We start from the raw sequence: 14,998 nt of genomic DNA on the forward strand, positions 1-14,998 counted from the left end.
TTTCCTCATTAATTTGGGGAACCACTCTTAGTCTGACCCATCACCAAGAACCTGTTTGTCCTGGGAGACCCTACCAGGAACATAAAGCCCCTCACAACACAGCTCCTAGGATCATCTGGGCACGCAAACCTCTCCACCGCGATAAGGTGGTGGTTCAAGGAGAGGAGGAAAGGAAAGGAAACACAGGATAGAGGGAGAGAGAGAGAGGGAAACAAAGGACAGAAAACGTCAGAAAGAGAAGAGTTAACGAGAGAGATAGTTAGAGAGAGAGGGAGACAGTTTGAGAGTTAGAGTGAGGGAGTTGAGAATGAGAGAGTGAGATAGTTAGAGAGAGGAGGAGGGGGGTTGAGAGGGGTAGTAAGAGCGGGAGGGGAAAGAGATAGAGGTAAAGAGAGAGAGTGAGTTAGAGAGAAACTTCAGGAGAGAGCTAGGAAGAGTAAGAGTGAGATGGTGATGAGAAACATTGAGTTACAGAGACAGATGAGAGGTAGAGACATGGCTACATAGAGATGGCAGGGTGGCGAAGGGAGAGAATGGGAAATGGAGAGAGTTGGACAGAAAGAGATATAGTGAGTGGAAGAGATAGACAGGGGGAGAGAAATGTACAGGTGGACCAGTCAGTTAAACTTTGACAAAGGAGAAAGCATACAGTATGTGTGCACTCATCACTGTATGGCTACATTAGATACAAACATATATAAGACTTAAATACACAATAAAAACACATCACCTGATTACAACACTTTAAAATTCATGATTAACAATGCGCATGATAAACACCAACAACACAACATCTAAAGCCCATTACAAACAAACTCCATGATTCATATTTAAAACAACTTCACGTCATATAAATGTAAATACATGATTAAAGACACAGCAACGCGCAACAATGTAAATACATGATTAAAGATGAAGCGACGCGCAACAATGTGATGAGATGTCAATAAACAACAACTGTCCATTTTAAATAAATAAACCAATTCAGAATAACTATGCGGCCTACGTAGATCTACCCTTAAAAGAAAATGCTATCCCTTCATGGTCGCTGAAGTACGTTGGCACCACTACAGATTCTATGTCATAGTCTGTAGATTTCACATATAAATGATCGATTAATGTCCCCCTCTCTGTTGTGGGAGATGTGACATATTGAACATAACCTTTTTCCATCATAAAATTGCAGAGATTTGAAGATTTCAATATGTCATCATTAAAATCTCCCGTCACTGCCACAGTGGCACAATGTGATTCAAGCCAATTCAATAATCTGTCCAAATTATACTTAAATAGAGACATGGGGTATGACGGTGGACGGTAAATAGCGGAAAATATAATTTTATACTCTGCAAAATAATTCACTAGACATTCTAAACTAAAATCTCGTACTGTGATTTCATAGTTAAGGTTTTCTTCACAATAAATACCAACGCCACCGTGCTTTTGAACCAGAAGACTAGTCAGTGCTGGATGGTTACTCTGCTGATAAGATAAACTACGGGGACGACTGTGGAAGTTATAACCTTCAATTTGACTAGTTTGAAAAGGTGAATCTACAGTTAACCATGTCTCTACCACAGCGATACAGTTAGGCTGCCAGTGCTGTGTACATAAAGCCAAATCGGACACATGCCGCTCTAAACCATGAACATTCATATAAAAGAATGTCAGGACATGTGCCTCTTGTAGGTGCCAGGGCATACTCTCGACTATGAAGGGAGGCATGTTCTGAAGCGCCGCTCTAATGCCATCGTTACAATAAATGGCATCTTCATCAACGTCCTGAATGACAAGACCCTCTAAACTTCTAACGCGACTAAGGGCCACATACGCCTGACCCGCCGTGAATACTTGTTTAAGGGACACCACTGCTTGATCTACAGTAACACCCTGTACTTTATGTACTGTACACGCCCACGCAAGTTTAAGTGGAAACTGACGACGCTTTTCTCCCCGTTTATTTGCCTGCTCCTCCTCTGGTTCTATGCGAGTAGAACCAGTCAGGTGAGCAGGGGTACGCGTTTGCCTCCTCCTCTGTGCGCCTACTCGATCGTCGTCAAATTTAACATAGATTGCAAGAGGAGGCTGTTTATTCTGTGGATTTTCAACTATATGTGTTACAATGCCACATACCCCATTTACTAAACCGTCAGCTAAATCTACATTTTTACACAACATAACACGCGCATTTACACCCAAGATTAATGACTCCTCCAAACTGGCTTGTTTGGATTTATGGAGGTGGCCTTGTATCTCGATTAACTTCCCGGTCTTTTTGTCATAGCCAAAATCACGCGCACTGATTGTTACCTTTTCTGGACATACTTTATTCAAAATATTTAAATTATAATTTGACACAAAGCTGTTTTTGGTGAAAATGTGTAACACGTCGGGATCTTCGCCTGTTTCACAACGCTTTAATATATCTATGTCTCCATCAAGAAGTGGTGTCCCTCTAGAGCGCACTCTAAGGCGATTTAGGAGCTCTGCAAACGTGTTATCTTTTTGTCTGACTACAATTGTTAACTCTGCAATTTTGAATAAATCTGTAAATAAATTAACACCTATGTTTTCTTTGTACAGAGCTTGACCCATGACCGGTGATAATTGATAGAAATCCCCAACAGCGATAACAGACACATTTCCAAATGGAGAAAAGTCACCTGACTGTTTAATTTGACGCAATCGCCCGTGAATATAAGTAAATAACTTTTTATCTACCATGGATACCTCATCGATAATTACAATTTGTAAATCCATGTATTTAACGCGCAGTGTATTAATCTTTTCCTCCCCCAGTGGGGTGTAGGGGAGGGAAACATTAGTACCAATACTAAATGTTGTGTGGATAGTAGCCGCCTGTAAATTATATGCTGCTATCCCTGTCGGAGCCGTTAATAAAACACTAACATTATCCGGACTATGGCAAATAGGAGCAAATAGACGCGACGCCTCGTATTGAATTGCTCTGATCAGGTGACTTTTCCCTGTGCCTGCTCCACCTGTGATAAACACATGCAATGGTTCTGGGTTGTTACCGGCTACTTTATCCAAGCACCATTGCCGTACTTTGTAAAAAATGGACAGCTGTTGCTCATTCAGAGTTTTCACAAGTAAAAGACCCTCTTGACGACTCATTACATTTCTTTTCTCTATGTGACAAACTTGTTCACTTCTTACAGCCAAGTCTGGAATAGCCTCTTGCTCCTGCTCAGAACCAACAGTCTGCAACATCTCTCTGAACTCCTCCCTCGACTCCAACCTCTCTACTTCCTGTTCTGGGCAGAGCAAGCCCCATGCATCCTCATGAATCTCTCCAGATTCCATCTGCTCATGAACCTCATCCAAGTCCTCAGCTGCAAGTTCGAAACGACGCCTATTCGAATCAACTATCGACTTAACCAATTGCACAGACCCGTCACTCAAACGCACATCCCCAGTTTTATAGAAAAGTTCAAATGTTTCAAATGGAGGCGGTTTCAAATCAGTGTCGACGCGATACGGCATGAATAGCTGAAGAATACTTTGATGAAATAACTCTGTGTTTTTAGTCTCAGAAAAACGCGCATATCGAACAACTGCGGGCTTGGTCCGTGTTCTTTTGGTAATCGCACCCAATCCGTTCTGTAAAAGAATTGGATTTTTACATTTGTCCGACGGCCCGAGCAAGCGATATTCGGATACGAATGTCGCGATGCACATGTCATTAAATGTGCTGTCATCTGGTCTACTTAAATAACGATCAATGGTGTTTGTCATCCAAATATCATCCCCCATTTCATCATCTATTTCGCCAATTGGTTTGCTCATACGTACTATATTATCACCAGTTGGGACAAATGTAACCTTTCGTGAAAATTCCTTTAAGTGCATGTTTGTCACGCGGTAGACAGCTTCCTGTGCAGAGACATCACGATTATGAAGATAAACACTGCCTAATTTTTTAAATGCCTCTTTTGCACTTACATTACCTTTGGAAGCTTCTTTCTGTGCATTACTTAACAATAAACCCATGTCTCTCTCTGCTTTAGAAATATATGAAATTATGTAAACGACACAAGCCCACGCATCTACAACGTACTGGATGTCCATATTGGCGTTCCAGCAGGTTAATAATTTCTCGTTGTAGTTATTGATCCAAGTTTCCGCCACATCCCTCTTTAAAACTATGTGTGTGTGTCCATCTAAAACACTGTACACTTGTTCAAATGTGAACTGCGATAAACCCAAAGACGCAAACAACTCTTCAGCACTAAGACACAGGTTATTTTCATCAACGATAGCATTCTTCAGCACGCTCATAATGAATTCAGCTTCCTCCTTTGTAACAAGAGGCTCTGAATCAGGATCTTTTTGTTTGATAAACGTACGCGCTGATACCGGACGTGGAAAATTAAAACGACAGACTTTGTTGTTTTTTTTGCATGTTTTTGAGTGACGCTTAGAATGCTGCTGCACCGAAGTAACTTTTTCCAGTAAATCCGGATCAGAGGGTAGTTCACACGTAACATATTTATCAACAAACTGAACTACCTCCTCATCCGTATTTACTCCAAGCTTTGGAGCATTTTCAATCCAAAATAAACAATGGACGTGGGGAGACCCGCGCTGTTGGAACTCTACGCGATAAAAATAGTCTATGACTTTACCGATTGGCTGAGCGGGGGAAAGAATAACTTTACGTAAGAAACGACGCCAACGGGAATCAAACATGCGAGCTGCGGTTACAGGGTGACGACGCAAAAGGTCACATCTCTGAGCCCAATCTAAATCTTCAACACTCCGGGTACTACCTTCCTGCTTTAAGAGCGTTTTAAGGAGGCTTGGCCAGCGGAGATCTGCGGAACTAAATGAACAAAACCACGTCGGAATACCAAGCTGACGAATGCATGCAAATAAGTCTTTTTGTGCGGACTGCCAGAAGGGCGGGGTACCTCTAATAGGCTGCATAAAACGATAACCATTATCATATTGTAACAAATTTTCTAAAGTTCCTTCACCTGCAGCAGCATTGGCCTGACCAGAATGTCCCTTTCGCAACGCTATCGAAACTTTTGACACGACCTGCTGAACTTCTAACATGTACAAGGCCAAAAAAAGAAACTTAAAATTTTGTGCAAATCTACCGTCCACATGCAGCAGTCTGTTAATAAAATATCTGCACATGGTCAAAGGAACAGGCCGAGGACTATGAAACGTATTACAACCAAATGGAAACTCCTTCGGAAAACATTTAGCCTCATTCTCTTTATCTGACAGCAAACTAACCGGACTGTTCCCCTCGGCTGGAGCCAAATTCAAAATGCCCTCAAAATAGTGGTCAAGAGCCTCCTGAGCAATATCGACCGGCATGAAAAATGTATCCTGATACATACAATGCCGCTGTCTATCATGGAGAAGCTCATCATCTAAATCTTCTGTCTTCTCCTGATTTTCCTTGACCACATTACCATCTGCACCCGTATCAATAACTTCTACATTAACGTTCGTACCCGTATCCATAGCTTCCTCTTCCTCCCTAACAAACTCATTTACCCACTCTTCATTAAAATCAATGTCTACATAGTACTGGTTGTTCTGTTTGAGAAATGCAATGACCCTCCGTACGCGCTCTGTATCTACATATTGATACTCATAATGTCCTTTATAAGTAAGTTTACGCTTAAGTTTTACGGGCAATAAACAACCGTCCATGTTACTACGCGGTAATAGCTTCACTGATTCACTAACCCTTGAAGGCACGCATGTCACCGGACCGTGGATCCCTCGTTGACCCCCTTTTGGTAAAGCTAAAACTTGCATAAAATTTATGTTAAGTGCAACTATGTGCTGTTCAACAGTGTTCAAGCAGGCAAGCTCAGGGGGAATATCGTCCAATTGTAAATTATTTATTGAGCATTCAGGTGGCATTTGACCTTTACATAGTTTTGTGTTGCAAGTGTAGCAGATCCATAAACTACCTCTACAGTCAGACAGCGGGCACGGAGATGGACAATCATCATCACACGAATGTAAATAGGCCTCAGAGATACAGGCATTAGCGATATCAGCGCATTTTGGCTTGACCATAAAGTTATCCTTTCTACAAGCTAAGACCTGGTTTCTAAATAACAATTTTAAACAAACGCAGCAAATATACTCTGGACCATCTTGATCTTCCTTTAAAAATTGATCCAAAACAAATGTGAAATTTCTCTTTTCTAGTTCCAGTTGCTTTTGCTTGTTCCTGAATGCTGCTCGAGTTTTGTTTCTAAATTGCTCATTACTGTGATATTTTTGTTTGCCAAATGTTTTTACTTTTTCTTTAAGTTGGGGATTTGCTTTGTACTTAAATTTACTGGCTGTCTTAACATTTTGTTTATGCTGTAAATTGAATTTATATTTTTGGGTGCTGGCAGCTTTAAGTTTATTTTGATAATCTAAATTCACTCTGTATTTGTTTATACCAGCAGTTTTAAGTTTATTTTGAAAATCTAAATTCACTCTGTATTTGTTTATACTAGCAGTTTTAAGTTTATTTTGAAAATCTAAATTCACTCTGTATTTGTTTATACTAGCAGTTTTAAGTTTATTTTGATAATTTAAATTAACTTTATATTTGTTTATTCCAGCTGCCTTCAGTCTATTCTGATATTCTAAATCAACACTGTATTTACTTTTATATGTTGATTTAAGATTTTCTCTAAATGCCATGCTGGTTCTGTATTTCTGTTTGTTTGCTACATTAATTGCTGCCTTTTTTTTCTGTCTATAGAATTCATCCATTCTATATGAATGTTTGCTTGCAGCCTTTTTCCCCTCTCTATACTCCGAATCATCTCTATATTTTTGTTTACCTCTTTTTTTTGAGGCATCTTTAACATGTGTGTGATGTGTGATATAATGTGTCCTCTGTTTTTCCTTGATTGTATCATGATGTTTGATGTAGGTGTGTTTCAAATGCTTTAGTTTTTTCTTTTGTACATACTTTGATAATTTAGGTTTAATATCAATATTAATATCAATTGGGGGTTTGAGAGCTACCTTTTTAGGCCTAATATTATAGCCCTCCATTGAAAATTGATAGAGTCGGCAGCATTCATAACAAGCATTAGCATCAGGCATTTTGACACATATTACATTTTCGTAATGGCAACTGTTTATATTCTCTAAATAGATGCCATTGTTTGACACAAGCTCGGTAGTACAACCGTATTTCAGCCAATGTTCATGATAAAATGTAAATATGTCGACGCCTAAATAATCCGCGGCCGCGTGGATTTCTACCTCTGTGGCCCATGTGCCAACTTTACGCATGTTTGACTCGCTGATATACTGGTCCACAGACGAGTGGCCATCGCGCAACAGGGTATTGTATTTTGAGGGATTTTTTTCAAGCTGTTTCACAGTTGCAAGCCTAATTTTACGATGGTATTTTTGTGTGCCACTAATGGCCTGTGAAACTGCCCGAAAGAAACAGTTACCGTCCCCAACTATTTTTTCATTTTTACATGGCACACCTAATGGCCCTACAGTTTTTGGATCTGCCACACTGAGCTTCTGAAACTCAGCTTTAATGTGTTTGCACAAATCCTTACAAACACTTTCATTGAGTGGATTAAAGGACAGAGCACCGTCTTGAACACTGGTGCACAGCACATCTAAATCAACCACAGTGTCCTCTAAATTTTTGTTTTGGGGTACAGAAGAAGAAAGTTCTGCGGCCTCTTGGCGCTTTAAGCCCCTCACACCATCAGATACAACAACTTCAATGTCCTGCTTTGTGTTTTTGTCAGGGAGTACAGAAGAAACTTCTGCGGCCTCTTGGCACTTTAAGCCCCTCACACAATCAGCTGCAACAACGACATTAACACCAGTCAATTCAAACTCTTTGAAAGACTCATCTGAATCATCACCATAGCATGCAGCCAATGTGCAAAAAAAACTATACAGCTCATCAATATGACTAAAATACATAACCACACTTTTACCATCAGGATCTACCAACCCTTCAGCACTACGCGAGTGAGAATCGACTACAGCATACCGCCCATTGTCTTTAATAACGGCACAAGCAGCACCACAGAGTGTCATAAGACATGTGTCGTACTGTGCCAACATCTGTTCTAAACCACCATCTAAGGTTACCCACGAGCCCGCTTCAATAAACTCATGTTCGACAACATTTGCAGCCCCATTAACTGGCTGACTGAAAGAAAAGCTAAACTGCTGCCCATCTATAACCGACTCACATGGCAGGTCTGAAGCAATTAACAAGTCATGCCCATGAGTCAAGCCCCGATTCCGACGGTCTGTGTACAGTGCATCCCCAAGATTCAAAACCAAATCTAACTGCCTCTGATCCCATGAAAACACATTACACACCGAGTGCTTAGCTAAAGCTACCAAAGCTATTGCCATACACTGTACACCTGCATACTCGAACCTAAAATCACCCTGATGAAAACTACCCCTAACGACAGAAGGAAGACCGACGGGTACAACATGTGCACAACAAGACTTATCTTTGTCAGAAGCTCTCTCCTCATGGACAGCTGGTGGAGGGCTGAGAAGAGAAGGTTGACTGGTCACAGAAGAAGAAGGCTGACAGGTCAGAAGAGGACAGGTCAGAGGCGGCAGCGGCGGGGTCACAGGAGGGCTGATGTCCATGGCCTTAAAGATGCAAAGAAAATATATTATTAAACTAATCTAATCAGGTTGTTGCTGTACACTTAATTTTTCTGCAATATAATACTAATACTACTACTATAATAATAATGTTAAAAATAAACTCACCTCGTCCATCAACATCTGCATTTGGTCCCTGGAACTGGCAAGTGACGTTCCTGGAGTCACTTCCACATCTCCGGACTGCAAAAACATGTCTACATTAGCACATATTCTGTTTAAATGATAAATAATAAAAACAAAACACAAGAAGCAAAACAAACCTCGTCCTCCAGGAAAGTATCCAGGATGACGACGCTGGTAGCGGACGTTCCTGGTGTCACCTCCACCACAACTGCCTCCGCCTACAAAACAATATATAATTAAAAACAATTACAGGCAACAATGTGTAGAAGACAATCAACATATTCATAATGACACAAACCTGGTCCTCCAGGAACGAATCCAGGATGGCCACGCTGGTAGGGGACGATCCTGGTGTCACCTCCACCACAACTGCCTCCGCCTACAAAACAATAATTAAAAACAAGTACAGGCAACAATGTGTCAAAAACAATCAACATATTCAAAATGACACAAACCTGGTCCTCCTTCACTACAGGCACGAAGCTGGATGGTGAGCCGGGTCTCACCTCCACAACCACAGGGGCTGCTCCCGCCTTCATAAAATGTAATAATATTAATATAAAAAAAAGCACAAATTCAACAAAACATGTCTGAAAATGTGTAACACTCACCTGCCGCTTGGGCCGGCGTTTCTTTGAGGAAGCAGCCTTGCGACGCCTCACCCGAGACGTCTAAAACAAAAAAGGATACATAAGTTACTCAATCTCACACCAGGCAATTGTTAACTTTTAGCAATGAGAAAATAACACAAGACGCTTACCTTCTTTCCCGAAGGAAAGGTGGCCACGTCCTCCACAGAGCTGGTCAGGCCAAATGGAAACCTCGCATCCATCTCGACCAGCATAGCAGGGCTGAAGAGGACGGGCGACAGGGGGATGGAGAAGACGGTCTCCACCTTACAACAGAAATTTATAAAAATATATAAATCACAATACAACAATAATGTCAACGGCAATATTTAAAGACAGGAATGACATTTACTAACCTCCCGTTGAACCAGGCGCCCCTTGGGACCCACAGGGGAGGCTGAGTCCCTAGGTTGGTTCTGTAACGAAAATATACATTAAGAAACAGAATAAACCACTTGGGCTTGAAACTACAAAAGTAACAATCTCTCACCTTTCTGCCTCGCACAACCTTAATAAACTCAGAAGGGGGTGGTTGTGGTCGTGGCACGGGCAGTGGTCCAGTCACAACCACTCTTGGCGAGACCCTTCTAGTGGATGTGCGAGGGCGGGGCGCCGCCACAGAGGAAGCGGGGGAAGAGACCTCTAGCTGCGTGTAGCAAGCCTGCCACAGCAACTGAACAAGGATTCCCATTCCATGGCTATCACTCAGGTGGATCTGAAACAAAATTATAACGACATGTTACATAAAACCACTCACATGCAAAAAGGAATTTGGTAAAATGAGAGCGTAGATTGTACTTACGCCATCCCTGCACCACAGCTCTCGTCGGTGTCGGGGAAAGTGGTCGGCTATCTGGACAAAGTTGACCTGAAAGCGGGCTGACACACGGTGGTACTCCTGGCGAAGGAGGGTCTGAATTTCCACGCTGCCAGCAAGGCGAGGTGGGAAATCCACGACACACACCTTAAGAAATAAACCACCATTTACCAACTACACAATACAATCATTATCAAAGAATTGCAGCTATTTTACATACCTTTGGCCAGCGGCCGCAGACATACCTGAGGAGTTGGCCAAACTCCTCTGCAGCCTCGTCAACCGTCCTGCTGGCCGTGAGGTTGTTGCACGGCGCCATGACACACACCAAAGCAGGCTCTGAAAAAAAGACAATCATTCGTTCAACTTTCTCAATGACATTGTTCATGGTGCAACTATTTAATATTTACCAAAGATGATCTAATGGTCATTACTAAACTCACCTTTGGGTAGGTGCTCAGCCGTCATAGCCGCCAGCTGCATCCGAAGGTCACGGGCGGAACCTCCGGGAGTCGCACTGATGGCAAAGGACAGGCAGCCCTCTGGCATCGGCACGATGGCATCAACGACAGCACGAAGATGCGAGTTCCCAACAATCAGAACGAACTAGAAAAAAGAAGAAAATATTTAACAATCCTCAACTATTACTTAAGAATTTGTTTCATACTGAAACTCATAGACTTGCCTTCTTGTCGGGGGACAAGTCCGGCGGCAAGTCCAACTTGTGGCACTTCCCGGTGACGGTGGAAGTTGGCCACGGCTTCACCGAATGGCGAAAACCAGTACCACGGCCTAAAAAAGAACCAAGTTTAAAAAAAACAACTCAGCATTTACAAAACTAGACAGACATGAAGGTTGTAAAAACATACTGAAATACACTTACGGGTAAAGGTCTCGGCACCGGTGGAAAAAGGCGGAAGGTGAACCGCTATCGGGAAAGCAGGCTTTCCCTCAAGCTGCTCCTCCCTCCTCCTCTTCGCAGCAAGGGAGCGCTTCCATCCCTTGTCCTTAGGCATCTGTAAATAACAAGGTTATAATTGTTACAATTAAAATAAGTAAATGTAATATTTTAAGACTCAAACCTAGCCCTAAACCAATACATTGGAAAGTAAAAGGTATAAACTAAATATTTATAATATATGCATCTAACTGAAATGATGTCAGGGCCCCGATTTTGCACTTGTGCTGCATAATCTACTGACCTTGTTATAGTATTTACTGGAAAATCGCCTGCCTCGAGCAGCTTTAAGATTAACCTTAGCAAGTAGGATCACACCCTGACCAGCAGTTACCAAACCACAACACAAATGAGCTACAAAACCAAATCGTATATGCATGAAGCTTAATGATATTTACAGGTACAGTTATGGACAAGACCAAGACCAGGACTAAAATTAACACCAGAATGGAGCAAGAATAGATTAAATAAACACTTTTATGATCAAAATAAGTCTAAAACTGGTCTTAACTAAATCAGTACTACACCATGACAAGACCAGAACCATTTAAAGCTAAATAAATACCATAATGACTCGGTATGGTCTATATAAGAAACACTTATAATCAGACCAGGACCAGACCAGAACCAGACCTAATTAAAGTAAAGTTATAACCATAATGACTCAACATCATGACTCAACACTGTTACAATCACAGCAGGACCGGACCAGAACTAGACCAGGCTTAGACCAGGACTAGACCAGGACTAGGTCTAAACCCATTCTAAATCAGAACCGGACCGGACCTTGACTAGGCCTGGACTGGACCAGGACTAAACCAGGACCAAACCAGGACCAGACACATTGAAAGCAAAGTTATAACCAATATGAGTGAGCATAAGTCGTATAACACACACTGAACAATAACAGTACAACCAGGACTGGACCAAAATCCAATACATACACATATGATTACTACAAGAGTTTAGTAAAATAAAACAAAACCTAGTCTACAATATAACAGTGACAAAACAGTGAGTGAACCAGGATTCAGGTCCAAAACCATCTCAAAACAGACTAAACCAGACTAGGTCCAAACCCTTTCTAGTAGAGGACCGGACCAAGACTAGACCAAGACTAGACCAGGACTAGACCAGAACACAAGTGAAAAATTCTATCTCTTCTGAGACACTTCAAAGAGCACACATTCACAAAACAGACACTGCAACTGCATAGGAATCAAGATTCCCGCTCTTGGAATGAGTGATATCACTGGCTGTTTGTAGGTTCACTGCTTTCTGATTGGTTAACACATATCAAAATCTGGACTAGATCAGGACAACACCACGACAAGACCAAAACAGTTCAAAGCCAAGTATTCACCATGATAAATGAGCATAAACTGTATAAGACGCACTCACAATTGCATTAAGACCAGACTAGGACCAGACTGGGACCAGACCAGGACTAAACTAGCTCTAAACCAGCTCTGGACCAGGACTAGACCAAACTAGGACTGGACCAGGCTAGGTCTAAACCCGTTTTAATCCAAGACTAGACCAGGACAAGACTAGGACCACACCAGGACCACACCCAGACACATTTAAAGCAAAGTTATGACCATTATGAATGAGCATAGGTCGCATTACACACAGTTAACAATCACAGTACAACCAGGACTGGGCCAGGCCTAGACCGGGCCTAGACCAGACCCAGACCAGGCCTAAACCAGAACACAAGTGAACAATTCTATCTGGTATGAGACACTTCAAACCACACACATTCACAAAACAGACAGTCACTGCAACTACATAGCAACGGCATAGCAACCAAGATTCCCGCTCTTGGAATGAGTGATTTCATTGGCTGTTTCTAGGCTCACTGCTTTCTGATTGGTTAACAAATATCAAAACCTGGACTAGATCAGGACAACACCACAATAAGACCAAAACAGTTTATCCATTTAAAGCACACTTACGGCCATAATGCATGAAGATAAATTTCATAACACACTTGCACTCACAGAAGAACCAGGACCGGATTAGGACCGGACCAGGACTAGATAAAACTTGGATTGGACCAGTCTAGGTCTAAACCCATTCTAATCCAGGACTGGACCAGGACCGGACCATACCAACACTAGGACTGGACCAGACTAGGTCTAAACCTGTTCTAATCCAGGACAAGACTAAGACACATTTAAAGCAAAGTTATGATCATTATGTATGAGCATAAGTCGTATAACACACATTTAACTATCACAGTACAACCAGGACTGGGCCGGGCCTAGACCAGACCCAGACCAGGACTAAACCAGAACACAAGTGAACAATTCTATCTGGTATGAGACACTTCAAACCACACACATTCACAAAACAGACAGTCACTGCAACTACATAGCAACCAAGATTCCCGCTCTTGAAATGAGTGATATAATTGGCTGTTTCTAGACTCACTGCTTTCTGATTGGTTAACGCGCGCACGCGCACACACACTCAAAGACCAGACCAAGGACTAAACTTTAGCACTTTAGCACTAAAACTATAGTCCGTAGAAACACATACAGCCTCACGTTACAAGACTGTGACTAAACAAGAATATTAGCAGTTTAACGCACACATACACAGCCCATATAAAACATTAGCCACACAGCACATGGGGAAACGCCCTAAATAAAACGTTAGTTTAGCTTTTACAAAATAGACGGTGAATATTAGCACATTAGCACGCACACATACACAGCCCATATAAAACATTAGACCAGGACTAAACCAGAACACAAGTGAACAATTCTAACTGGTATGAGACACTTCAAACCACACACATTCACAAAACAGACACTGCACTGCTTTCTGATTGGTTAACACATATCAAAACCTGGACTAGATCAGGACAACACCACGATAAGACCAAAACAGTTCAAAGCCAAGTATTCACCATGATAATTGAGCATATACTATATAAGACACACTCACAATTGCATTGCAAAAGCCAAAACCGTTTAAAGCAAAGTATTCATGAGGACAAGACACACTTACCATTGCAGTAAGACTGCAGTAAGACCACATCAGGACCAGACCAGGATCAGACCAGGATCAGACCCATTTAAAGCTCACTCAACTAGGACTAAACCAGGACTAGACCAAGACTAAAACTTAAACCAACAAACATCATAATGACTCAACATCAATTGTGAAAAGCATCATTTTAAAATCACAGATCATCTGTGCAAACGAGTTCATTACATTTACATTACATACAAGTCCCCAAAATCCAATATGCAATACACAAATTGTTACAACAAGAGTTGACTAAATTAAAACAAAAACTAGTCTAGAATATAACAGTGACAAAATAGTGAGTAGACCAGGACTCAGGTCCAAAGCCATCTCAAAACAGACTAAACCAGACTTTAACCTGAGACACTGGACCTGCACACATAATACCGGGCCTGATCAAAACCAGGACGAAACCAAATCATTGCAGAACTGAAAGTGGTTCCTAACAAACAGCGCAGTTTTGTCCTAAGCTGCAAATTTACAGTCACGTCCGCGCATAAGGAACTCTCCTGAGGCCCTGACAAGTGCCCCTGACACGTGCTACAGGATCCAGCTACGATGAGCTACCTACTAGGCCCAACAAACACTTTAATGCAATAAAGTTATATCTGCATAAGTACAAATCAGCCACAAGTTACAAGATCAAGACTAAAGAATAATATTACTACTTTTAAGCACACAAAAACCTCTATATAGGCCAGTATTTGATAGGACAACAGCACCATGCAGCTGGGATTAGCGGCTACTAGGCCTCCCTTGGTA

The 14,998-nt window shown here is 41.7% G+C and overlaps 1 protein-coding gene across 1 annotated transcript; it reads right to left on the reverse strand.

The window, feature by feature from the left end:
- Positions 1–1,002: 1,002 nt before the first annotated feature.
- Positions 1,003–13,161, reverse strand: LOC117386041 (uncharacterized). Its single transcript, XM_055228884.1, has 5 exons — positions 13,156–13,161; positions 13,004–13,065; positions 7,513–8,458; positions 5,479–6,363; positions 1,003–5,427 (listed from the first exon to the last, which is right to left on the reverse strand). Exons 1-5 carry the CDS (start codon positions 13,159–13,161, stop codon positions 1,003–1,005), a joined length of 6,324 nt encoding a protein of 2,107 aa, XP_055084859.1.
- Positions 13,162–14,998: the final 1,837 nt, after the last annotated feature.

The sequence above is a fragment of the Periophthalmus magnuspinnatus genome, chromosome 18 (genome assembly GCF_009829125.3).
Source record: "Periophthalmus magnuspinnatus isolate fPerMag1 chromosome 18, fPerMag1.2.pri, whole genome shotgun sequence".
NCBI classification, from domain to species: Eukaryota; Metazoa; Chordata; class Actinopteri; order Gobiiformes; family Gobiidae; genus Periophthalmus; species Periophthalmus magnuspinnatus.